The sequence below is a fragment of the Rhinoraja longicauda genome, chromosome 26 (genome assembly GCF_053455715.1).
Source record: "Rhinoraja longicauda isolate Sanriku21f chromosome 26, sRhiLon1.1, whole genome shotgun sequence".
NCBI lineage: Eukaryota > Metazoa > Chordata > Chondrichthyes > Rajiformes > Arhynchobatidae > Rhinoraja > Rhinoraja longicauda.
In genome coordinates, this window is record NC_135978.1 from 16,797,996 (window position 1) to 16,825,559 (window position 27,564).

The 27,564-nt window shown below is 46.7% G+C and overlaps 1 protein-coding gene across 2 annotated transcripts; it reads right to left on the reverse strand.

Moving 5' to 3' along the window:
• Window positions 1-3,457: 3,457 nt before the first annotated feature.
• On the reverse strand, window positions 3,458-27,154 carry LOC144606505 (cytochrome P450 2D26-like). Of its 2 annotated transcripts, none has more exons than XM_078422710.1 (9): window positions 26,736-27,154; window positions 20,724-20,892; window positions 19,696-19,848; window positions 18,727-18,887; window positions 15,956-16,129; window positions 15,092-15,233; window positions 14,179-14,366; window positions 13,914-14,055; window positions 3,458-3,682 (listed from the first exon to the last, which is right to left on the reverse strand). In XM_078422710.1, the coding sequence occupies exons 1-9, from the start codon at window positions 26,943-26,945 to the stop codon at window positions 3,534-3,536; spliced, it is 1,488 nt and encodes a 495-aa protein (XP_078278836.1). In that variant the 5' UTR covers window positions 26,946-27,154; the 3' UTR covers window positions 3,458-3,533. The 2 variants fall into 2 exon arrangements, with proteins under 2 accessions (XP_078278836.1, XP_078278835.1); XM_078422709.1 differs by lacking the exon at window positions 3,458-3,682 and adding an exon at window positions 11,907-12,740 and having other exon boundaries at window positions 26,736-27,149.
• Between the last annotated feature and the right edge of the window lie 410 nt (window positions 27,155-27,564).

Genomic DNA, 27,564 nt, shown 5'->3' on the forward strand with positions numbered 1-27,564 from the left:
TGGTGGTTAAAGAGGAGATTAATACAATAGTAAGGAGAGACATTAGCTTGGATGCTACAGAATCTGTATGGGTACAACTGCGAAATAGCGAAGGGCAGAAAACGCTTGTTGGAGTTGTATACAGACCACCAAACGGCAATAGGGAGGTTGGGGATAGCATCAAGCGGGAAATTAGGGATGCGTGTAGCAAAGGTACAGCAGTTATCATGGGTGACTTTAATCTACATATAGATTGGGCCAACCAAATCAGTAGCAGCGCTGAGGAGGGGAATTCCTGGAATGTATGTGGGATGGTTTTTTAAACCAATATGTAGAAGAACCGACTAGAGGAAAGGCCATCCGAGACTGGGTATTGTGTAATGAGGAAGGATTAGTTAGCGATCATGGTGCAAAGCCCCTTGGGCAACAGTGACCAGAATATGGTGGAATTCTGCATTAGGATGGAGAATGACACGGTTAATTCCGAGACTAGGGTCCTGAACTTAAAGAAAAGAGACTTTGAAGGTATGACACGGGAATTTAGCTAGGATAGGCTGGCAAATTATACTTAAAAGGTTGACGATGGAGATGCAATGGCACAGAATTAAAGACCGCATGGATGAACTCCAAAAATAGTTCATCCCTGTCTGGCAAAAAATAAAATGGGGAAGACGGCTCAATCGTGAACTATCGATGGAAATCAAGAATAGCTCAATCTAAGGAAGAGGCATATAAATTGGCCAGAGGAAGCAGCAAACCAGAGGAATGGGAGAAATTAAAAACTCAACAGAGGAGGACAAAGGGGTTAATTAAGAGGGGGGGGGGGAGAGCATGAAAGAAAGCTTGCGAGGAATATAAAAACTAACTATAAGCTTCTTTAGATATGTAAAAAGGAAAGTATTAGTGAAGGCAAATGTAGGTCCATTACAATCAGGGACAGGTGAATTTATAATGGGAAACAAGAAATGGCAGATCAGTTAGATGAGTACTTTGGTTCTGTCTTCACGAAGGAAGACACAAACAATCTCCTAGAAATACTAGGAGACCGAGGATCTAGTGGGAGGGAGGAACTGAAGGTAAACCACATTAGTCAGGAAATGGTGTGAGGTAAACTGTTGGGACTGAAGGCAGATAAATTCCCAGGGCCAGATGGTCTGCATTCCAGAGTACTCAAGGAGGTGGCCCTAGAAATCGTTAATCATTTTCAAATGTTCTCTCGACTCTGGCAACTCTCCAGTCCACAGGAACTGATCCAATGTAACTCTACTTTTTAAGAAAGCGAGGGAGAAAGAAAACGGGGAATTATAGACCAGTTAGCCTTACATCGGTAGTGGGGAAGATGCTTGAGTCGATTATCAAAGATGTTATAGCAACACATTTAGAAAGCAGTGACATGATCTGTCAAAGTCAGCATGGATTTATGAAGGGGAAGTCATGCATGACTAAATTTTTGAGGATGTAACTAGTAGAATGGATAAGGGAGAGCCAGTGGATGTGGTGTATCTGGACTTCCAAAAAGCCTTTGACAAGGTCCCACACAAGAGATCAGTGTGCAAATTAGGGGCACATGGTATTGAAGGTACGGTATTGACATGGATAGAGAACAAGTTGACAGAGAAGAAGCAAAGAGTAGGAATTAACGGGTCCCTTTCAGAATGGCAGGCAGTGACTAGTGGGGTGCCACAAGGCTTGGTGCTGGGCCACCAGTTATTTATAATATATATTAATGATTTAGATGAGGGAATTAAATGTGACATCTCTAAGTTTGCAGATGACACAAAGCTCGGTGGCAGTGTGAGCTGTGAGGATGATATGAGGCTGCAGGGTGACTAAGGTACGTTGGGTGAGTGGGCAGATTCATGGCAGATGCAGTATAATGTGGATAAATGTGAGATTATCCACTTTGGTAGCAAGAACAGGAAGGCAGATTATTATCGGAATGGTGTCAGATTAGGAAAAGGGGATGGCAACGAGAACTGGGTGCTTGTACATCAGTCACTGAAAGTAATCATGCAGGAACTGCAGGCAGTGAAGAAAGCTAATGGCATGGAGGCCTTCATTGCAGGAGGATTTGGGTTTAGGAGCAAGGAGGCCCTACTGCAGTTGTAAAAGGTCCTGGAGAGACCTCACCTGGAATATTGTGTGCAATTTTGGTCTCCTAATTTGAGGAAGGACATTAATGCTATTGAGGGAGTGCAGCGTATGTTCAACTGGTTAATTCTCGGATGGCGGGACTGACATATGATGAAAGAATGGGTCAATTGGGCTTGTATTCACTGGAATTTAGAAGGATGAGAGGGGATCCTATAGAAATATTTTAAATTCTTAAAGGATAAGACAGGCTAGATGCAGGAATAATGTTCCTGATGTTGGGGGAGTCCAGAACCAGAGGCCACAGTTTAAGAATAAGGAGTAGGCCATTTAGAACTGAGATGAGAAAAAAAATCTTCATGCAGAGAGTTGAGAGTCTGTGGAATTCTTTGCCACAGAAGGCAGTGGAGGCCAATTCATTGGATGTTTTCAAGAGTTAGATTTAGCTAAAGGAATCAAGGGATATGGGGGGAAAAGCAAGAAAGGGGTACTGATTTTAGATGATCAGCTATGATCATATTGAATGGCGGTGCTGGCTCAAAGGGCCGAATGGCATAATCCTGCACCTATTTTTCTATGTTTCCATGTTCTATGTTTGTGACACGAAACATTGAGGAACTAGGGTAGGCCATTTAGCGGTAGGCCATTTAAGAATAAGGTGTAGACCATTAAGGAATGAGATGAGGTAAAACTTTTTCACCCAGAGAGTTGTGAATCTGTGGGAATAGACAGCAGATGGCAGCAAACACAAGGAATGCAGATGCTGAAATCTTGAGTAAAACACAAAGTGCTGGAGTAAATCAGCATCACCTGTGTATGTAATGGATAGGGTCATTCCTTTGCGAATGACAGGTGCAGGTTGTGCAGATCCACTTGAATAATGAATGAATGAATGTTTATTGGCCAAGTATGTGCATATACAAGGAATGTGCCTTGGTGCACCGCTCACAAATGACAACACAAACATACAGTTAATAATTAAGAATAAAGCATAACCACATCAAAACAATAAGGATACAACATTACGGTCTAAACATGTGGGTGAAAATAAACCAGGGCAAAAAAACCTTGCAGCAGGTTGCCGAGGAAAGGCAGAGCCCGGGGCCCGGGACAGGGCCGTTTGTACAGCATTATGGGCCCCCGGGCAAAGCAGTGTACTGGGGCCCCTACCGTTACTCTCCCCCACCCCCCTTTCTCTACCAGCCCCCCCCCCCTGTCGTGCCGGCGAAAAGCACTTACCGAAAAGCACTTAGCGATGGACTTAGGGTGCTACATTGTTGCGAAAAGCACTTACAGATCGCTGTGAGAAGCACTTAGTGACCGAAAATGTTGCGAAATAAGCACTTATTGAACCTACATTTTTAAAGTAGTATTTATTTATTGCAAGTCACTTAACATACACAGATCAGCATGGGGCCCCTATGCCCGTGGGGCCCCGGGCAAGTGCCCATCAGGCCCATGCGTTAAGACGGCCCTGGCCCGGGAGGGTAGTTGCCACACTTCTTCCACCTCTTCATCAAGTCAAAGGCCAGGGCAACGACGGTGTAGAACACGGCCAGCACCGGGAACCCGCCAAACACCCTGAGCACCATCTCGGGGAGAGCCCACAACTCTGTGAGAGAGAAGTAAAAAGGGTTAATTGATTTAAACTAAGGACCATGAGAAATAGCTGACCTGACTAAGAACCGCAAGAACAAATAGTGACATTCCGAGGATAAGGGCAAGATATCCAAGGAACTAGTGACGTTCCAAGGATAAGGGCAAGATATCCAAAGAGTAAATAGTGACATTCCGAGGATAAGGGCAAGATATCCAAAGAACTAGGAGAGAGGGCAAGATGACCAGAGCACTAGGGGAGAGGGCATGAACTACTCTGTACTGCGCATGCCTAATGAGATAAATGAATATTGCAAAAACGCCCCGCATGACAAGATGCCTCATTTAAATGTACATGCGATGTATGATGTGGGAGGCAACAGGGGCGATGACGGTAGATTGTGCACCTCAGTGCTCCGATTGGAAGGAGCCTGAAGGGGAGCAATTTAAGATGTGACAATTGTAAAGTGAAGTGAATAAAAAGAAGGGATTTTCCCGACCTCGGTGTGTCTTGAGAGGGAAGGCACCCAACTCTGCAGACTTGCAAATAAAATACTTGTTTCTCTAGATTGTCTCGAGCATCGTAATTGTGAGCACTCAAATTTGCATCTCACAGCTTGGGGGCTCGTCCGGGATCGCCACTCCGGCCGGCTGACGGGAGTATACGGAAGAAGGGATGGTGCACCCCGCTGAGTTCAGCGGTCTCAGACTCCTTGCTTGCCGTCAGCGGTTTGAGCGAGTGATACCAGGACCAGAGACTCGAGAAACAAGTGGGAGGACCAGGAAATCGCGAGGAGCTAAATCGAGTGATTCTTGTGCACAAGACCCGGGTAAGAAAACTGACTATTAAGTACTACTGGGGCGATTACAGCTAAGATCGGAGGGGAATTCCGATCGGGAGAATAAAAGATCGGAGGGGAAATTCCGATCGGGAGGATGGGCAGTGAAAACGGAAAGCCCAAAAGGGAGGGGAAGGGCGGTAAGCCCAACCCCCGCATTCCGCCTGATAGTCCGTTGGGGCGAATGCTGAGCCATTGGTGGCAGGGAAAAACCCAGGGATTGGAGAAGACAAAAATTATTAAGTTCTGTTATTTTGATTGGCCAAAGGAACCAATAAAAGGGAGTTCAGTCTGGTGGCCACGACTGGGCTCCGATGAGGATTGAGTACGGCAGGCACTAAATGTGTTTGTTAATTCAAAAGCTTCCCCTAATCTGGAGGAAAGTTGTTATGCTTGTAAGGGGAAAGCGAAGAATAAATCACAGGCTTGCCGATGCCTCGGAATAAATATTAAAGGAATATAGTAGAACTATAGAAGATAGAAATAGCGTAATAGGTAGCACAGTGACTATAGAGACGGAACGGAGTGAGAACAAGGACTGCATTTAAACTGACTGACCAAGTGCACTAACATAAGACGAATACAATGAATAAAATAACTGCAGTTGAACTACTAAGTAGGAAGTTCCCCGTATCCAAAGAGGATATAAAAATTTTTTTTTTTAAAACACTCTGAGAAAAAAAAAAAAAAAAGGACAAAACAATTGGCGGCACGGTAGCGCAGCGGTAGAGTTGCTGCTTTACAGCGAATGCAGCGCCAGAGACTCAGGTTCGATCCTGACTACGGGTGCTGTACTGTAAGGAGTTTGTACGTTCTCCCCGTGACCTGCGTGGGTTTTCTCCGAGATCTTCGGTTTCCTCCCACACTCCAAAGACGTACAGGTATGTAGGTAAATTGGCTGGGTAAATGTAAAAATTGTCCCTAGTGTGTAGGATAGTGTTAATAGTGTTAGTGTGCGGGGATCGCTGGACGGCACGGACTTGGTGGGCCAAAAAGGCCTGTTTCCGCGCTGTATATATATGATATGATATGATATGATATGAATTGGTTACGAAATGGCCCACGGAATGATATAAATATGATATAAATTTTGATATAAATGTTGATATATTTATATTTTGATATAAATATGTGTGATGAAATGGGAGTGTTAATTAAGAACTATAAGCCTAAGGATAAATCAGAAACCCGAGTAACGAAAAAGGAAAAATAACTAGACGTACTTAAATTGTTTAGAATAGAAGGAGAAAGGCTGAGGAAAGCATAGCAGGAAAAGAATACCACCCCAAACAAGGGTGAAAGACCCCCAAAACAGCATGAAAGTCAGGAGCTTCAGGAGAAAAAAATCAACTCTGTACCCCAGCCTATGGGACCCTGGGTATCCCCCTCCCTATTCCAGCCAGGACGGAACAAAGCAGTGCCCTTTGGTAAAAGGGAATAGTGGAGATAGAGGGAGAAGTCACAACTTGGAACGATGAGCAAGACATAAAGGAATATAGACAGAGAAGGGGGCAGCGGGAAAAGGAAAGGATGAAGCAAGAAGCACGGGAACTAGAAGCAGACATCAAAAGGCTGCAGGACCTCAGGGACCTCAGGGACAGAAAGATTTATGGGACCCGTCAGGCAGCAAATGAGGAGTATGAGGGAGACAGCAACGCAGAAACACAGGCATGTAATCAGCAGGCATCAGAGGCAGGACAACAACTGCTCAGGGCAAATTTCGTGACTAAATCCTGGCCTGATGTGAGGAAAAAGTTAGAAAAGATGGATGATTGGAATGAGAGATCACTACCTCAGTTGCTTACGGAGGCCCAGAAAGTGTACGTGCGGAGGGATGAGGAGAAACAGAAGGGAAAGGCAAAGATTATGTTACAGGCAGTAAAGCAAGTAGTAGACAAGGAACAGGGAGGTACAGGAAGGCGGGGGAGTTACGCCCAAGGCAGAGGGAGAGGAGGCGGCAGAGGCCGTGGAAGAGGGGGATATGGAGAAGGTTACGGCAGGGGCCGGGGAAATACGGGTACGGGGCAAGGTTGGAGGACAGGGCCTTCAAAATGTTATTTTTGTAATAAGGAAGGACACTTCAAAAGGGAGTGCCCTGAGCTTGTAGCGGAGTCCCGCACGTACAGTATGATGGAAAATGAATAGGGGGGGTCAGGGGTTCCTGTCCTTGGGGTCGAGAGACTATAGAAGGGAGCCCCTGGTAAATTTAAAAATAGGACTCCAAGGAGAAGATACGGTGTTCATGGTAGATTCAGGAGCGGAGCGATCAAGTGTGACCAAAGTACCAACAGGTACGGAGGCAGGACAAGGGAGAGTAAAAATAACCGGGGTATGGGGAACTGTGATGGTAGCTCCCGAGATAGGAGGAGTGAATGTAAGGTATGGAAACCGGGAGCTGGTAGAGGACCTGATCTTAGTACCCCAGGCTGGCGTAAATTTAATGGGCAGAGATTTACAAATACAATTGGGAATAGGCACAGCACCGGTAGAGGGAAGAGTAGTGGTCCAGTTGTATACTCTGTATAGATGGAAAAAGATATAGTGGATACGGTATAGTGAATGGGGAAACTATGGAGGAAATTGAAAGTGGCAGGCTGCCTGATAGTTGGTCAGCCCAATCTTGTGAATTATATGCACTAATGAGAGCTTTGGAACTATTGGAGGGAAAGGAAGGAACAGTGTATACCGACTCAAAATACGCCTTTGGGGTAGTACACACCTTTGGGAAGATCTGGAAAGAGCGAGGAATGATAACAGCTCGGGGGAAAGAATTAGCGCATGAGCAATTGATAGGACAGACACTGGAGGCCTTGCAGAAACCAGAACGGGTAGCCATTTCACATGTGGCAGGGCATCAGAAGGGTAACACCCTGGAAGTCTGAGGAAATAGGGCAGCGGATGAGGTGGCAAAGAGAGCAGCCACAGATCAGACGGTAGAAATGATGTCACTGATACCTTTAAGGGAACCAGAGGAAAAGATACCTATCTTTGGTGAAAAAGAGCAGGAACACATGAGAGAAATGGGAGCCCGGCATACCCCAAATGGGAAATGGTGGACACCGGATGGAAAGCAGCAATTGAACAAAGAAATTATAAGGGAGTTATTAGGGAGGTTGCATGGGCAAAGCCATTGGGGAACCCAAGCCCTCTGTGATACCCTCCTCAGGACCTACGCTTGCCGTGGGATGTATACCATGGCCAAACAAGTCATAGGGGGTTGTGTAATATGTCAGCGGATCGACAAAAAAATCATGAGAGCAGTCCCAGGAGGAGGACAACCATTGGCAATAAGGCCCTTCCAAAGAATACAGGTAGACTTCACCGAGTTGCCCCGGATACAGAGATGGAAATACCTGTTAGTGGTAGTAGACCATTTCACTAGATGGGTAGAAGCATTCCCTACAGTAACTGCCACCTCACAGTCGGTAGCCAAGGTATTATTGGAGCAAATTATACCCAGATATGGGATTGTGGAAACAATAGACTCAGATAGAGGGACCCATTTTGCCTCTAAAACACATAAAATGATATGTGAAGCATTAGGAATTGAATGGAAATTACATACACCATGGCATCCCCAGAGTTCCGGAAAGGTGGAAAGAATGAATGGCACCTTAAAGACCCAAATCACCAAGTTAGTAGAGGAAACGAGACTCCCCTGGACTAAGTGCCTTCCGATAGCCTTGTTAAAAATCCGAACGGCACCTCGGAAAGATATAGGGGTATCCCCATATGAAATATTATTCGGGCTCCCGTACTTAGGAAAGATAGAAGGGATCCCAACAATACCTGGGAACGATGTGTTCTTAAGGAACTATTTACTGGCAGTATCCCAATCTCTTGCAGAACTAAAAACTAAAGGATTATTGGCCCAGAGCCCGCCACTGGATTTTCCGATTCACTCAGTCAAGGCTGGAGACTGGGTACTAATAAAAACGTGGAAGGAAGAAAAGTTGCGACCTAGGTGGAATGGACCCTACCTTGTGTTATTAACCACCGAGACAGCAGTACGAACAAAAGAAAAAGGGTGGACACACACAAGTCGATTTAAGGGTCCCGTGGAGGCCCCACCAGACAATATCAGCCCGTAGATGGCACGTGGAGGAAAGGAGCCATTGACTTTGGTATTCACCAAGACCCCGCACGGAAAATGAAGACTTTGTGCTGGTGGATCGGGTGCTGGGTGGTTATCCAGATTGTGAGTAATGTAACATGCATAAAAATAACTATACCACAGAATAGAAGGGCCACCACCATCCCATTTGATGTATGTGAAGGAAAATGGTGGTGTGGTCATAGGATGTATGTATGCACCCATCCCTGTAAAGATTGGCACGAGGTATTCACTTCATCTAGAGAGGGGTGGCATAAGCCCACCTATCAAACTGATAGGTGGAGAGTATATCAAAACCCAAATGAGTGATTGCCAGGACGTGTATATGTAAGCATACAGAGGGTTCAAATGAAGGAAAGTGGTAGGTATTGGATATGTGCAGATAAAACAGGGAAGGACGCATGCCTGAGGTTTGAAATAAAGGTAGAACGGGACGGATATATGGTAAAATATGAGGATAAGGCGGCAATGTTCCAGATAGAAGACAGTCAGAGTAGGGATCCCTGGGTTACCCCAGCACCACCTGTAGTCAGCAATGTCACCACGGAATATGAGCCTAAGGATTTAAATATAATGATAGTAACAGGAGAAATAGAATTAATGCAATTGTATGGGGAGGGAATACCAACAGGGGGAAAGGGAACCAACACCTGGCTTACCTGGATGATGTACACGGCCAGAAGTATGCAACAAACCAATTGCTACGCCTGCGCCGGAGCTAAGCCTCAGCTGGTCCCCGTACCATTTCCCCTGAATTGGAATAGGACACCTGGGGCTATGTCATGTATACTACAACTATTCACGAATCCCATAATACCAAAGAATGAGACCTGCCAGAAATACCATTACCTATTCCCAGCTAGTAACAACAACACGAAGGGCCAAAGGAAAGTCCCTCGACCTCCGCCATTCACCATTCCCCTAGGGGAGGAGGGATTTGAGTGCTATACAAGATATAACCCAGATGGACAGGAAATGGGGGAGGTGCTAAACTGCAATCAGATGTATAACATTACAGCTGAGGAACAGGGGTCACTGTTCAGTAGCTCCTGGCTGATAAAGCAGATAGTCAGTAGAGCCGATGTCTGGTGGTGGTGCGGAGAGGATACCCTGTGGCCCCGGCTACCAGGGTCATGGACGGGAACCTGTACCCTTACACAACTAATGATGCCCTTCACCATAGCAGTAGAGCATGCGGTCGAACTCAATGAAGGAGGCCGACGACAAAGGAGAGAGGTGAGAGGATCATTTGACACACACTATCGATGCAATATGGTGCCAAGAGGGGTACCCGATGAATTCAAAGCCAGAAACCAGATAGCTGCAGCCTTTGAGTCCATACTCTTCTGGTGGTCCACAATTAATAAAAATGTGGACTGGATAAACTACCTATACTACAATCAACAACGCTTTATAAATTACACTCGAGATGCGGTTGAAGGATTAGCGGAACAACTGACAGCTACCAGCCTAATGGCCTGGCAAAATCGCATAGCCTTGGACATCCTCCTGGCTGAGAAAGGGGGGGTGTGTGTGATGTTTGGGGAACAATGTTGCACCTACATCCCCAACAACACTGCTCCTGATGGGTCTGTGTCAAGAGCCCTAGCAAGTCTCACCTCCCTCCTGGACCGGGTTTCTAGACTCCTGGTTTGGGAAATGGAAGCACATCTTTACATCAGCCCTAACATCAGTGGTAGTTGTGATGGGGTTGATGTGTCTATTCGGATGTTGTATCATTCGCTGCATACGGGGGTTGTCTCAGCGATTGATAGAGACAGCCCTGACAAAGAACGACATCGCCATGATGGCCTGTAGAGTACAGTATGACCAGCAGGAGGAATATAGAGAGGCAAAGACTCTGCTGTTAGCACTAGAAAAGGAGGAAATAGTATAAATCAAAGTAGCGTGGCATAAGAAAAAGGGTGGATTGTGAGAGAGAAGTAAAAAGGGTTAATTGATTTAAACTAAGGACCATGAGAAATAGCTGACCTGACTAAGAACCGCAAGAACAAATAGTGACATTCCGAGGATAAGGGCAAGATATCCAAGGAACTAGTGACGTTCCAAGGATAAGGGCAATAGTGACATTCCGAGGATAAGGGCAAGATATCCAAGGAACTAGTGACGTTCCAAGGAGAGGGCAAGATATCCAAGGAACGAGTGACGTTCCAAGGATAAGGGCAAGATATCCAAAGAGTAAATAGTGACATTCCGAGGATAAGGGCAAGATATCCAAAGAACTAGGAGAGAGGGCAAGATGACCAGAGCACTAGGGGAGAGGGCATGAACTACTCTGTACTGCGCATGCCTAATGAGATAAATGAATATTGCAAAAAAGCCCCGCATGACAAGATGCCTCATTTAAATGTACATGCGATGTATGATGTGGGAGGCAACAGAGACGGTGACGGTAGATTATGCACCTCAGTGCTCCGATTGGAAGGAGCCTGAAGGGGAGGAATTTAAGATGTGACAATTGTAAAGTGAAGTGAATAAAAAGAAGGGATTTTCCCGACCTCGGTGTGTCTTGAGAGGGAAGGCACCCAACTCTGCAGACTTGCAAATAAAATACTTGTTTCTCTAGATTGTCTCGAGCATCGTAATTGTGAGCACTCAAATTTGCATCTCACAACTCCATGTTCCCTGGAGACAACGAGCGGCAAACTAACTGGAGGGAGGGAGGGAGGCGAGGGGACGCCAGGAAACTTCACTGGGAGACTTCACTGACCACTTCGCTCTCACGCACAGACGTCCTGACGCGGCTGTTGTGTGCGGTGGGTTTTGGAGCAGATATGAGATCAACCACAACATGGTCCTTCCCTTCACAGGCCGTGGTCTCTGGTCCCAGGGGGCGCGGGCGGGCCTGACCCGGGTCCGGTAACCCCACGTCTTAAACCCAAAACTACATGTATCTTTGTCCTCTCGGGAGTCTTCGTCTGTACCCTACTATATCGGAGTTCGTTACATGAAAGTGTGTTGTTGAACCTGTTGCCGATGTATTTGCATTCTCCGAATCAGAACGTATTCCAGTTGAAATTTCCATTCAACGTTTTGAAAGCTTGTACCTGCAAAATGACGATCCTTCTAATTACCGCAGCACTAAACAAGCTGTAAAATGTTTGGTCACTCGTTTGCATTAGGAGAGCAGTGCTCTTGGGTCAGATCATTATGGTCACTGTTGTTGTTGGTTCAACACCATCAATTGGTCCACATCATCAATAGCATGACGGTTGCACATTCTTTATTTTATATTTTTATTTTTTTCAAATTACAAGATTACAACCAGCCATTGTGCTATTAGGCTAACACACACCTGAATAACACGACGTGCAAATTAACATGACATTGAGAATAATTGGTCAAATTTAACAATTTAATTCTCGACACTTTGATAGGTTTGGTATCAGGGTGTGTTTGAGGTCAGGGTGACAGGGGAGGTGGAAGAAGGTTCTCTATTTAGGTGGGGAAGTGGGTCACATCAAGAGTGCACAGGAACCTAAAATGGGCACTGGACACGGTGTCCCTAATGGCGATATCCGAGTTGGTGGTGCAGCACCAATCTGAGATGTCCCCACTATTCCTCCCTTTAAACCCGTCACTTGGAAACTGCCCCCCCAGCCCCTGGAGTGAGTGAGTATGATAAGATGGAACTATTCTGTACTGTGACGCTGCCAGGTTCGTAAGTTTATATATCAAAGGAGTAAAAGTAGGCCATTTGGCCCATCGAGTCTATTCTGCCATTCAATCATGGCTGAGCAATCTTTCTCACTCAACCACATTCTCCAACCTTCTCCCCACAACCCTTGACACCCATACTAATCAAATATCTGTTAATTATCACCATAAAAATACCCAGTAACCTGGTTTCAACAGCCGTCTGTGGCAATGAATACCACAGCTTCGCCAACCTCTGACTAGTTTTCCCTCTATTACATCTCATCTGGTTTTAGCACAGAGATGATAGGGGTGTGGACAGAGGGTAGTTCCGTATTTAGCTTCCCTGAAGTTTGGCCGTGGTTCGTTTTCCGGGAGAAAGAAGGTGAAGTGTTGGAGCAAGGATGTGAAGAAAATGAAGAGCTCCGTCTTTGCCAGCTGCTCCCCCAAACACACACGGTGACCTGTGGGGTGAGGGCAAGAGTGGTTAGTGACCCGGGAGAGGCACTGGCAGAGTCACACTGACTGAACGGAAATGAGTACCATCACAGTCTAGAGTCCCAAATGTCATCCTGCCTTAACCTACCCTGCCTAATCGCTCACAGAAGCACTGCACTCCCAGCCTTTATCAATGTTAAGCAAATGCTCATTCTGCTCACTTTATGTCAACATAAAATGTGTTCTTTCAGCACTGCATCAAGTATTTTAGCATTTGACTAAAATTTAGATGTTAACTAGACCAAGTGGACCCGTTGGGCCCAAACCACTCCTGTATTGGTGCAGCACCCTCTCCTCCCTCACTCCCCTCCACCCTATCCCCCCTCCCCACCTCTCCCTGTCACCACCTCTCCCCCCTAGGGATGCCTCTCCTACACCACTTCCTCTTCCCCCACTCCCCCACCCCTCCTTCCATCCACAACCCTCCTCCAATCCTCCCCCTCCCTCCCCCCCTCCACCCCCGGGATCAACCCGTGGTTATCGTACCAACCCACCTCCCGGCCCGGGCGGCTGCCATTGGTGGAGCGGGGGTGGGGGGAGGGGAGGAGAGTCCTGTCCTGTCCCGTCCCGGTGCGGGGATATTCAGTGGTAGACGGCGGTGTCTCTCCCACTGTTGCTCAGCTGCTGGACTTGGCGGCATGAGGAAGGCGCTGAGCCGGCCGGGGAGAAAAGGGGAGCCGGGGGCGCCGAAGGCAGGCCCAGCGCGAGGCCCAGGTGGCCAGGCCCTGATCAACGGGCCCCAACTGCGCAGGCGCGGACGTGTTTGTTCTGCACATGCACGGGTGCGGTGGCCATCTTACGTAAGTACCAGATCAACAGAGCCCCGACTGCGCATGCGCGGTTTTTTAAACCTTAAAATGTGAATAACTTAAAAAATATAACACCGATTTCAATGAAATTTCTTCCATAGGACCACGGGTCAACGGGAGCCTAGAATTGTCGGACTATCTTGTACCGTTTTGGCTGTAGTTCAGGAACAAGTGAACAAACGAGAGTTTTAGTTTATAGATGAACTGAACTTTATAAATCCAGGAGGAAGCTCCCCCACTCCCATCACACAGTGCAGAAGATGGAGCTGGATACCCATGATCACAGTTACCTCTTTTAATACATTCAATAATCTATAAATCCTACATTACCTGCAGAGAATGGGATGAAAGCTTCCGGCTTCACAAACATCCTGTCCGAATTCAGGAAATGTCCCGGATTAAACTCACGTGGAGTCAACCAAACATCTTCATCATACAAGGCTGAGGTAATGTTTGGAAAGATTGTTGTTCCCTAAAAGTCATTTAAGGAGAGACAAATTAGTCAGCAACAGGACCTGAGAACAATTGGAGTTGTTGGTTTGTGCCTCTACTGTACAGAGGGAGTCGAACATTCAAGATTAGCTCTAGATCGTACCTTGGGAATGGTGTAACCCATGACCTCGGTGTCTCTGTATGTTTCATGAGGCAGTGAAATTGGAACAATATTTCCTAAGCGTTGGGTTTCGTGGATAACTGCGTTAGTGAATGGCATTTCCTCACGGTCTTCCAACTTCGGCTTCCTCCCATTCCCAATGACTCTGTCAATCTCCTCATGGACTTGGGCTGCAGGAACAAAGCAAGAACTCATTTTGAGTTTCAGTTCACCAAAGATACTGGTGTTTTCATTGTCACTCCCTCAAAATGTCCCCAAAAGCATTCCTGGTAAAATAAATTCTGGTATTATAGTGACCACCTCAACCTATGACCTACAGCAGCCAATTTATGCAGAATAAGATCAAACAAATGTCATTGGGATGCAAATTTACATAATGGGTTTTCATGAACTTAAGGTTTCAAGACCTGGTGTTGATACCTTATTGAATCATTGCAATCAGTGACAAAATGAACTGCAATACTGGAGGGCAGCACAGTAGTGCAATGGTAGAGCTGCTGCCTCACACCGCCAGCGATCCAGGTTTGATCCTGACTGTGGGTGCTGTCTCTCCGGAGTTTGTATCTTCTCCCTGTGACCGTGTGGGTTTTCTCTGGGTGCTTCGGTTTCCTCCCACATTTCAAAGATGTGCAGCTTTGATTGGCTTCTGTAAAATTGTCCCAAGTGTATAGGATGCGAAAGTGGGATGACATGCAACTTGTGTGAACAGGTGATCAATGGTCAGTGGAGACTCGGTGGACTGAAGGGCCTGTTATCTTTAAACTCTAGGCTATTTGCAGATACCTTCCCTAATACCCTACTTCTTCCTCTTTTAAAACTTTTGCACTGCTCCTCCATATCTTGCATCAACTCAAGAGCATCCCTGATAATGTGGCAGAGACATTGTTACACTTACACTGTACATCAGGATAGAGCACCATGAAGAGCAAGGCCCAGTTTAGGGTGGTGGAGGTTGTCTCTGTACCTGCAGCAAAAAGGCTCAATAATGTTCCTACCATCTTGGACTCCAGAAAACTTGTGTTGGGGATGTGTTTCGTCTATGATGCAAATAAGAGAATCATTGTTAAGATTTCAAATCAAAGGTAGATCATCGGAAGGGTGCTAAAGTCAGTCATCTTGCGCTAAAAGTGCCCTGAAATGGTATAATGCACTGGTGAGATGACAACTGAAGATGAACATCCAATTCTGGCCGGAACACTCAGGGAAGATGTGAAGGTCCTGGGAAAAAAATCCTATGGGGCTTCAGCCACAAGATTAGACAGCTCACATCTTGAGGAAATTTGAGAGGAGACTTGAAGAAGGTCCTTGGGATCAGGATTAGTTAACACTGGGTACTGGGAGGGAAGAGAATCAGGCCATAGCAGAGAGAAATGGATGCATTATGGCCCAAATGCATGGAAATTGGACCAGAAGAGATTGTACAATGGTCAACGTGGACTGTTTCTCTGCTATAAACTCCATGATGAATCTCTGAAGGTGAACATGCAAATAGACAAAGTATTTCAGAAAGTAAAGACATAGCAAGAGGATTTGAGTACAACGAGAGATGTTTTGCTCCATTATATAGGGCCCAGGTGAGACTGCACCTGGGATATTGTTTCTGGCCTCACAATCTAAGGAGGTACAGGTAAACACTACCTAGTGTTGGGCACTGCAATTACCGTCCCTTCCCCACCAAGGAGGCAGCGACATGGGAAAGGATGGGAAACACGACCACATAAAGCACTGTGCCTAGAATACCCCAGTAATCCTCACCTACCTTCTCCTGTTGTGTAAAGAAAGCATCAATGAAGTCCCTGGGATCATCTGGGTCCCATGATTCTTTGTGCCTTGTGATTATTGTTTGTAAAAATTGAGTGAGTTTATTTTGATTTTCAAATATTTTCTGATGTGGGCCCGGGAGGTGTTGAATAAAGGGCAAGGCATTCGTCATCTGAAACAAAGACAGGATTTGAAATTAAATACATTTTTCTCAATCCTTTGAGATTTCCTAAAATAATGAACAAAAAGTTAGTTTTCACTGTCACTGTCAGGATGTAACGGAAGGAACAAAATGAAATAAGATTTGAAAGATGGCATGCAGAAATGCGGAGTTGTATCCCATTAGAAAAAGCAACGTATAATCTGAGAAATGGATATGACTTCTTTTTGAAGGTGTGGAACCCATTCATGGCAAAGCTAGGATTAAGAATAGGAAGTAGTTAAATTCAGGATTGCTTTGATACCTAACAAGAATTTAAAAAGGAATTACTCGGAAGTGACTCCCTCGGGACTCCAGGTTTTTCTTTTTCTTTCTTTCTTCTGCTTTTTCTTTTTCCTTCTTTTGAACTGGGGGGTGGGGGGGTGGGGGGGAGGGGAGAAAATACAGAACAATACGGGTATAATCGAAGTTATAGGTCAGTGACTATTGTTTACTAAGGAATGTAAAATGTATAACGTATGGGTTCTGTTAAAACTTAAATAAAATATTTAAAAAAAAAAAAAAAGGATGTAACGGAAGGTGTGGGTTTATTATAGTCAGTTCTGCCGCATGGGACAGGCCGTGCCCTGTGGTGTCATCTATGCCCGGCCGTCACTGGTGGCTGTGGGATGTTCCGGTGAGTCGCTGCCTTTCTTTAACCAAAAATAATTTAATCAATTATTTACAATAATATTTACAGTAGTGAAATAAATCAAAACAAAACCCACGACAAATCTTTGGAATAAACTACTATACAACTATAACGCCATCCTTATTGAGGATACATTCCACCCCTCGCAGTGCCCAGTGGGCCCGGAAATCCCCCAGCATGCCCGTGGACGACGTGTATTCCCTTTCTAAAACCACCGGGGTGCGGACGTAACCCAGGACAAGGGGCCGGCAGCCGGCTCGGGCAGAGCCCTCTTCCGCTTGGCGCCGTGACTGCCTTGGACAGTCTCGTCCGGGTGGTAACAACGGATCAAATCGGTTTCTATAACCTGGTGGGATCGTTGAACAAGGGAAGTTGGGAGCAGTGTCCAGTATCAAGAGGTTTCACCAGAACTGTTCAAGACACCAGGGAGAATCGAGTGGCCGGTGGGTTGGATGTGCAGCGATGTCACAATGTGGGAAGCCTCCCTTACATTCTCTACGTCCATGTGTGGACGGGTTGTCCGGTAGCAGGGCCGGTACAGTCATGATCCATGGTAGAGCCTACGTTGGCAGCTGCCATTGCCAGTGACGGAGCCCCTCGCTCCGGCAGAGGTGCTACTGAACTAAGGTAATTGAGTCACCAAATATTGAGATAGTTGGTGCGCCTTTAAAATCAAACACAACTTGAGACCCTGCATCAGGACTCGGTCAAAGAGCCCTCCTTCACTCTCTACAGCTCAGACGTCCAGTTGTCCCACTCCAATTACTAGGGTAAATGTCTAATTGATCTGTTGTATTTCAGATCCCAATATCATTATATCATTGCTTGTCACAGGGTTGTCAGAATGACTACAATGCATTTCCGACCATCTTAACATTTTTGGACACTAGCAGATCACTGGATGGCAATCAGTCTTTAAGGTCTTATTTTCTAATATCTGATCCATTATCATCACTTGACAATATTTCGGGAGAAGTTCCTCCTCGCAAATTTTGGGAAAAAAACTGTAGATGCTGGAAATGTGGAATTAAAACAGAAACACTCAGCAGGTTAGACAGCATCAGTGGTGAGAGAAACAGAGTTAATATTTCAGGTGCAGAAACCTTCATCAGAATTGGAACGGAAAAGGACTCAAGGAACTGTGGATGTTTGTTTACCAAAAAAGATACAAAGTGCTGGGTCAGGTAGCATCTCTGGAGAATATGCATTGGTGACTTTTCAGGTTGGAACCCAAAGGAAATTGATCACTTTGTGGCCAAGTTTGCGGATGATACAAAGATAGGTGGAGAGGCAGGTGGTGTTGATGAAACAAGAAGTCTGCAGAAGGACTTGGACATGTTGAGATAGTTGGCAAAGAAGTGGTGTAACAAAGTGAACGGTCATGCACTTTGGTAGAAGGTTTAAAAGTTTAGACTAATTTCTTAATAAAGAAAGGATTCAGAAATCGGAAGTGCAAAGGAACTTGGGCGTGCCGGTGCAGGATTCCCAAAAGGTTAATTTGCAGGTTGAGTTAGTGGTAAGGAAGGCAAATGCAATTTTAGCATTCATTTTGAGAGGACTAGAATATAAAAGCAAGGATGGAAAGCCGAGTCAGGCACTGGTCAGACCTCATTTGGAATATTGTGTGCAGTTTTGGGCCCCATATCTGAAGAAGGACCTGCTGGATTCCATATATTTCGACTTCCTTTCAAACATATTCCAAACTTCTGGACTCGATATCAATCTCAACAACTTCACATAACTTGCATCGTCTGTTTATATCGGAACTGTCCAGTTCTGCCGCAAGTTACCTATCTATAATATTTACTCAGTTATTTTCTCTCTACAAACACCAGCTGGAATACATTTGAGACGATCTATCGGCAGAGCACTACATTGCCCACAAGTGGTACATTGTCAAATGAACAACTTGCCTTACCTGGCCCCAAAATCCACCTTCCAATACAAAGCTTTCTTCAAGTGTGTGCAAAAATCCAAGGAAATGTTCATCATGATACTCAAAACGATCTCCGAAGATAATCGAACAGATAATATTTGAGTTTGCATAAGTTAACGGGATGTGAGGATCAAAAGGGCAACCTGAATGGATGTGTGGAGCAAAAGGGTGGTAATAAATTAGATTTTTTTCCAAAGTTAAGATCATACAAACAATAGAAATTGTGAAGAAATAGACTGCAGTGAATTGTGAAATTAACTGCAGGAAAGAAATCTAATGGGATGTTGACTTTCATTGCGAGAGGATTTAAGTTTAGGAGAAAGCAGGTACCACTGCAGTTGTACTCTGGTGAGACCACACCTGGTGTATTGTGTGCAGTTTTGGTCTCCTAATTTGAGGAAGGACATTCTTACTATTGAGGGAGTGCAGCGTAGGTTCACCAGGTTAATTCCAGGGATGGCGGGACTGACATATGATGAAAGAGTGGGTCGACTGGGCTTGTATTCACTGGAATTTAGAAGGATGAGAGGGGATCATGTCGAAACATAAAATTCTTAAGTGATTGGACAGGCTAGATGCAGGAAAAATGGCTCCTGTGTTGGGGGAGTCCAGAACCAGGGGTCACAGTTTAAGAATAAAGGGTAGGCCATTTAGGACTGAGATGAGGAAAGTATTTTTCACCCAGCGTTATGAATCTGTGGAATTCTCTGCCACAATACGCCAATTCACTGGATGTTTTCAAGAGAGCGTTAGATTTAGCTCTGAGGGCTAACAGAATCAAGGGATATGGGGGAAAAGCAGGAACGGGGTACGGATTTTGGATGATCAGCCATGATCATATTGATGATGATAGCTCAAAGGGCCAAATGGCTTACTCCTGCACCTATTTTCTACGTTACTAAGTAGTGCAACAATAAAAATAAGGCAATGGCTTCCACAGGATTAACTCACCTTGTTCACCTTCAAATGCCTGGTTTAAAAATCCAGCCTCTTCCACAATTCGCAATTCAAGAGACTTCTTTCCGAGCCCAAAATTTTTCAGCGTCAAAAGTGCAAATTTTCTCTGCGCTTTCCACCAGGGACCATACTTTGCTAGAACAATACCTGGATGGAGGTAGCAGGAATATAGTTACATCCATAGACAGACACACAATGCTGGAGCATCTCAGTGGGTCAGGCAGCATCCCTACAGAACATGAGAATGTTGTTTCATTCAAGTTGGTTTCAGCCCGTCCGTAGAATCGAACCCGTGGAAATTGGAGGAATAATGCCGGCCCTCTTTGTGGTGGGGGTTAGTCACAGTATGCCTACAATCCTCTTTCTCATAGCATATAATTGTGTTAATATTCTGCTCCATGAGACAGGATTAAGCAATCTATAGGATTTTCAGTGACAAAAAGATTTGAAAAAATGTGGATAGGAATGTGGCACTGATCGACCTGCTTGGTCCCAAAGGGTGTGCATTGGCAATTCCACCTCAAAATCCTCCGGGACCCGAGATGTAGCCTAGGCTGCTCTGTAAGGTAGGGGAGATAATTGCTGGCCCCCTGACAAAGAGTGAGTTAGATTTAGCTCTTCGGGCTAACGGAATCATGGGATATGGGGAAAAAGCGGGAACGGGGTACTGATTTTGGATGATCAGCCGTGATCATATTGAATGACGGTGCTGGCTCGAAGGGCTTAATGGCCTACTCCTGCACCTGTTTTACAAGTTTCTATCCAGTGGACCTGCATTCCAAGTATCAGGCTTATCCAGGGTTCCCCATCAGCATTCCCCATCCACCACCATGTAAGTAATGTTTCCCCTTCCCATGGAGGCTGCACCTGTCCTCTCAAGGTGCTCTGGCAGGCGTGTTTCCCGGGGCACTCAGATGGCGAGGTTGAGGATGCATTCATCATGCCGACAGTTGAATCTGACAATTCCTGGTCCCTCTGAGCCTGGTGCCCAGCACTGTCTCTGGAGCCCACTTCACACTCACCTTCTCCAATCCGCTTAAAGATCTTTTCATATATTGGGAGAACTGGCCGGTCCGCAAAATCTTCAGATTTCTTCACCAGCGCCTCTTTCAGGGCCTTGTAGCCGCTCAACACCACCACGTTTGTCCACCCAAAGTCTAAGCTCATCACATCGCCGTACTGTTTCCGCAGCTTAAAGTGGAGGAGACGGGAGAAAGCACGAGGCTGTCATTGTAACTCACTCACGGAGGCCAAATGCAACATTAAACAAAGACAGAACAGTCGCAAAGTTCTCACTAGTGCACTAGTTTATTCTGTGCCCCTGTTGCTATTAGCGTTGGGATGCCGGGAGCAATGAGGTGAATTACTCGTGCCATTGATTCCCCGGCTGTTATACTTACTTATCCAGTCGCGGATGGACAGATGCCGAGCCGCCCCACAAAAGCCTGGCTACACAGCTGAAACACGGGGAGCATACAAGGGATAAACACAAACGCAGGCCACAATGCGACCTCATTGCCGATAGATACCCTTCTGCGTTAAACTGTTACGACACTGATTTCATCTGAGGACTTCTCCACTCCCTCTTCTGAGGCAAAGAAACATACATTTGTTCAGAACCCAAAGTGGTGGAATAACTCAGTGGGCCAGGCAGTCGAGAATGGATAAGCAATGTTTCGGTTCAGGACCCTTCTTCAGGCTGAATGTATTAGGGGGTGAAAAATGGAAAAGAGGAAGGGGTGGAACAAAGCCTGGCAAATGATAGGTGGATACAGGCGAGGGGGTCTGATATGCAGGTGAGTTGAGGAAGTGACAAAGGCTAAAGTTGAAAATGATTTTTTTCCCCATTACCCCTTCCCCCTCCTCCATTCTACCAGCCTACATCGACCCCCCCCATCACTTTCCACCCAAGTGGCACATCTTGTCTCCTATCTGACATCCTTTTGTTTTTTTATCACCTCTAACTTCGCCATTTACTCCAACCATCTGCCAACAACCCTTTCCCTCAACTGTATCCACCTATCACTTGCCAGGTTTAGCCTATCCCAGGTCCCTTTTCCAGCTTTCTCCCGCCTACTAAAATCAGTCTGAAGAAATGTCCAAACCAGAAAGATCACCTGTTGATGTCCTCCAGAGATGCTGCTTGACCCGCTGAGTTACTTAAAAGTGGAGAATTCATACTGTTGGATTGTAAGCTCCCCAAATGGTATATGAGGTGCTGTCAGAAACATAGAAAATAGTTGAAGGAGTAGGCCATTTGGCCCTTTGAGCCAGCACCACCATTCAATATGATCATGGCTGATCATCCAAAATCAATACCCCATTCCTGTTTTTTCCCCATGTTCCTTGATTCCATTTGCCCTAAGACCTAAATCTAATTCTCTCTTGAAAACGTCCAGTGAATTGGCCTCCACTGCTTTATGTGGCAGAGAATTCCACAGATTCACAACTCTCTGGGTGAAAAGGTTTTACCTCATCTCAGTCCTAAATGGCCTACCCCTTATTCTTAAATGGCCTACCGCTAAATGGCCTACCCCTGTTTCTCAATGTTTCGCGTGACAAACATAGAACATAGAAACATTGAAAAATAGGTGCAGGAGTTCATTCAGTGCATTCAGCCCTTCGAGCCAGCACCGCCATTCAATATGATTATGGCTGATCATCTGAAATCAGTACCCCTAAGATGCTATTTCCCCAGATCCCTTGATTCCTTTAGCCCCAAGAGCTAAATCTCTCTCTTGAAAACATCCAGTGAATTGGCCCCCACTGCCTTCTATGGCAGAGAATTCCACAGATTCATAACTCTCTGGCTGAAGAAATTTTTCTTCATCTCAGTCCTAAATGGCCAACACCTTATTCTCAAACTGTTACCCCTGGTTCTGGACTTCCCAACATCAGGAACATTTTTCCTGCATCTAGCCTGTCCTATCCTTTAATTTATTTTTAATGTTTCTATAAGTTCCCCTTTCATCCTTCTAAATTTCAGTGAATATAAGCACAGTCGACCCATTCTTTCATCATTTGTCAGTCCCGCTATCCCGAGAATTAACCTGGTGAACCTACGCTGCACTCCCTCAATTGCAATAATGTCCTTCCTCAAATTAGGGGACCAAAATTGCGCACAATACTCCAGGTGCGGTCTCTCCAGGGCCCTGCACAACTGCAGTAGGACCTCCTAAACTCAAATCCTCTTGCAATGAAGGCCAACATGCCACTAACTTTCTTCACTGCCTGCTGTACCTGCATGCTTACTTTCAGTGACTAATGTACAAGCACACCCAGGTATCATTGCCCCTCCCCTTTTCCTAATCTGACACCATTTCGATAATAATCTGCCTTCCAGTTCTTGCCACCAAAGTGGATAACCTTACATTTATCCACATTATACTGCATCCGACGCCACCAAGTACTTTTACGTTATCAGCGCCCTCGACCAGGCCACCGCGCGATGGGTCAGACCTTTCCTCCGCGCCCCCCCGGCTGGTAACAAGTATGAGGGCCTCAAGGCCTTTCTCCTCAGGAAGTTCAGCCTCAGCGAGGCCGAGCGGGCGACCCATATCTTACGGATGACTCTCCGTTTCTCTGTCCGTTGAGGTGAGCGTTCTTCCCCCTTCGCATGATGACATCCGCTATGGTAAACGCGTCCCCCTCCTCGCCACGGCCCTCGTGGCTTCCCGTTTCGTGTGGCACGGGTTACGTAAACAGGTTGGGCATTGGGCGCGCATCTGCATCCCGTGCCAAACTGCCAAAGTACAGCGGCATGTGTGAGCGCCGCTCCAGTAGTTCATCGTCCCTCGCCTGCGATTTGACCACATCCACGTGGACATCGTGGGGCCGCTGCCGCCTTCTCGGGGCTTCACCCACCTCCTGACCGTGGTGGACCATTTCACGCGGTGGCCAGAAGCAGTTCCACTGCCGGACACCTCTGCCGCTACTTGTGCCCGTGCCTTGGCGGCACACTGGATTGCCAGATTTGGAGTGTCGGGGGCCACAATTCACCTCCGAACTGTGGTCGGCCATGGCTCAGCTACTGGGGGTTAACCTGAACCGCACCGCGGCGTACCATCCGCAGGCAAACGGCCTGGTGGAGAGCTTCAACCAGCAGCTCAAGGCTGCCCTGAAGGCCCGACTCGTTGGCCCGGACTGGGTCGACGCGTTGCCGTGGGTGTTGCTGGGTGTCTGCACTGTGCCCAAAGTGGACCTGGCCACCTCCTCGGCTGAATTGGTGTACGGGGCCCCGCTGACAGTGCCCGGTGAGTTCGTTCCATCCGCCCAGGGTCTGGCAGGACAACCATCGGCTGCCCTGCAACGCCTTCAGGAGACGGTGGGCAAGCTGGCACCGGTGCCAACGTCTCGCCACGGTTGGGTTCGGTCGCACGTCCCTTCCGCTCTGCATGACTGTCCGTTTGTTTTCCTGCGCCGGGATGCACACCGGACGCCCCGTCAGCGTCCGTATGAAGGACCATTCTTGGTGCTTGAGCGTGGCTCTGCCACCTTCGTTTTGGACATGGGGGGTCGCCCTTAGACGGTCTCTATTTTGCGGCTGAAGCCGGCGCACGTGGACATTAGCCGGCCGGTCCTACTGGCGCGGCCTCGCCCTCGGGGTCGTCCTGCGTCCCGGCCCTTACCGCCAGCGTCCCCGCGGCATTCTTCGCCTAGCAGGGTGGTTCCGGTTCCTGCGACCGCTGTGGTGCACACACGGGCTGGTCGTCTCATACGTCCCCCTGTCCGTTTTGTGCCTCCGGTTCTTGGGGGGGGGGGGTCCTGTGGCGGTGCCTGGGGATTAGGCCACTCCCTGGATCATCCCCCTCGGCACGGGTTAGACAGGGCTGGGGGAAGGGATTAGTGCTACGGGGTTTGCCTGAAGGGGCTAGAGAGAGAACTCGTGCTTGAGACCGAAAAGGGTGTGGATGTTGTGTTGCTGCATTAAAATTACTGTTAATACCTACCTGGCGTCTTGCCTGATTCCTACTGCGTCCAGATCCACTACACCCTCATCTAAATCGTTCATATATATTGTAAATAACTGGGGTCCCAGCACCACGCCTTGCGGCACCCCACTGCCTACCATTCTGAAAAGGACCTGTTAACACCTACTCTTTGCTTCCTCTCTGCCAACCAGTTCTCTATCCATGTCAATACCCTACCCCCAATACCATGTGCTCTAATTTTGCACACTAATCACATGTGTGGGACCTTGTCAAAGGCTTTTTGAAAGTCCAGATACACCACATCCACTGGCTCTCCCTTATCCATTCTACTTGTTACATCCTCAAAAAATTAGTCAAGCATGAATTCTCCTTCCTAAATCCATGCTGACTTTGACCGATCCTGTCACTGCTTTCCCAATGTGCTGCTATAACATCTTTAATAATCGACTCCAGCATCCTCCCCAGTACCGATGTAAGGCTAACTGGTCTATAATTCCCTGTTTTCTTTATCCCTCCTTTCTTAAAAAGTGGCGTTACAATGGCAACCCTCCAGTCCACAGGAACTGATCCAGAGTCGAGAGAACATTTGAAAATGATCACCAATGCACCCACGATTTTTAGGGCCACCTCCTTGAGTACTCTGGGATGCAGACCATTCGGCCCTAGGGATTTATCTGCCTTCAGTCCCAACAGTTTACTGAACATGATTTCCTGACTAATGTGGATTCCCTTAAGTTCCTCCCTTCCACTAGATCCTCGGTCTCCTAGTATTTCTGGGAGATTTTTTGTGTGTTCCTTAATGAAGACAGACCCAAAGTTCTTTAGTAACTTGTCAGTTTCTTTGTTTAACTAAATTAAGGCGCATGTTGCAATCAAATGCGCTTGAACAATTGGTTGGGCAGAAAGCCAAACTGTAAGAAAGAGGACTGCCATTAAATGGACTGCCATTTCGTTATTTCCCATTAGAAATTTACCTATCTCTGATTGTAAGGGACCTACATTTGTCTTCACCAACACTTTCCTTTTTACATATCTAAAGAAGCTTTTAGAGTCAGTTTTAATATTCCTCACAAGCTTTCTTTCATGCTCTTTAACCCCCTCTTAATTAACCCCTTTGTCCTCCTCTGTTGAGTTTTAAATTGTTCCCATTCTTCCGGTTTGCTGCTTCCTCTGGCCAATTTATATGCCTCTTCCTTGGATTTAACACTATCCGTGACTTCCCTCGTAAGCCACTGCTGAACCGTCTTCCCCATTTTATTTTTTGCCAGACAGGGATGAACTATTTTTGGAGTTCATCCATGCTGTCTTTACATCTTTGCCATTGCATCTCCACCGTCAACCTTTTAAGTATAATTTGCCAGCATATCCTAGCTAATTCCCATCTCATACTTTCATAGTCTCCTTTCTTTAAGTTCAGGACCCTAATCTCTGAATTAACCGTGTCACTCTCCATCCTAATGCAGAATTCCACCATATTATGATCGCTGTTGCCCAAGAGGCTCTGCACCATGATCGCTAACTAATCCTTCCCCAATACACAATACCTAGTCTCGGATGGCCTTTCCTCTGGTCGGTTCTTCTACATATTGGATTGAAAAACCATCCCACATACATTCCAGGAAATCCCCCTTCTCAGCGCTGCTACTAATTTGGTTGGTCCAATCATTATTAAAGTCACCCATGATTATTGCTGTACCTTTGCTACACGCATCCCTAATTTCCCGCTTGACGCTATCCCCAACCTCCCTATTGCTGTTTGGTGGTCTGTATACAACTCCAACAAGCGTTTTCTGCCCTTCGCTATTTCGCAGTACGATTCTGCAGCATCCAAGCTAATGTCTTTCCTTGCTATTGCACTAATCTCCTCTTTAACCAGCAATGCAACTTCCTTTCCTTTCTGTCTATCCTTCCTGAATATTAAATACCCCTGCATCTTTAGCTCCCAGCCTCGGTCACCATGGAGCCACGTCTCCGTAATTCCAACGACAATATATGCCTTAGTGGCCGCTCCCTTCCCACGGTCTCGCTCTCTCTCTCTCTCTCCCTCCCTCTCTCCCTCCCCCCCCCCCCCCCCCCCCTCCCCCTCCCACTCGCTGTCTTTACCTTTGCGAATGAGAGGTGCGGGTTGTGCAGATCCACTTGCAGCAGGTTGCCGAGGAAAGGCAGAGCCCGGGGCCCGGGAGGGTAGTTGCCACACTTCTTCCTCCTCTTCATCAAGTCAAAGGCCAGGGCAAAGACGGTGCAGAACACGGCCAGCACCGGGAACCCACCAAACACCCTGAGCACCACCTCGGGGAGAGCCCACAACTCCATGTTCCCCGGAGACAACGAGCGACAAACTAACTGGAGGGAGGGAGGGGAGGGAACGGCAGGAAACTTCACTGGGAGACGCCCCCACTGACCCGTTCGCTCTCACGCACAGACGTCCTAACGCGGCTGTTGTGTGCGGTGGGTGTTGGAGCAGATACAACCACTACATGGTCCTTCCCTTCACAGCCCGTGGTCTCTGGTCCCGGGAGCGCGGGCGGGTCTGACCCGGGTCCAGTAACCCCAAGTCTTGAACCCAACACTTTCCATGTATCTTTGTCCTCCCGGGAGTAAGTCTGCACGTTCCTGTATCCGAGTTCGTTACATGAAAGTGTGTTGCTGAACCTATTGCCGATGTATTTGTATTCTCCACATCCGGACGTATTCCAGTTGAAAATTCCATTCAAAGTTGTTGCATGCTTGTACCTGCCATGTTTTGGCATGCTTGGACCTGCAAAAATGACTATCCTTCAAATTACCGCAGCAATAAACAAGCTGTAAAATGTTTGGTCACTCGTTTGCATTGAGAGAGCAGTGCTCTTGGGTCAGATCATTATGGTCACTGTTGGTGTTGATTCAGTGGCCGGTGGGGGCCACAATGTTTATGTCAGATTAAATGTGGATT

Coding starts and splice junctions, on each gene's coding strand:
- LOC144606505 (XM_078422709.1), bottom strand. CDS start 26,945: ATGGAGTTGTGGGCTCTCCCCGAGGTGGTGCTCAGGGTGTTTGGTGGG. Junction 16,130..18,726: donor AAGGTGGATTTTGGGGCCAG/GTAAGGCAAGTT, acceptor TCTTTGTTTCAG/ATGACGAATGCCTTGCCCTT. Junction 15,234..15,955: donor TCTTTACACAACAGGAGAAG/GTAGGTGAGGAT, acceptor TTTGCATCATAG/ACGAAACACATCCCCAACAC.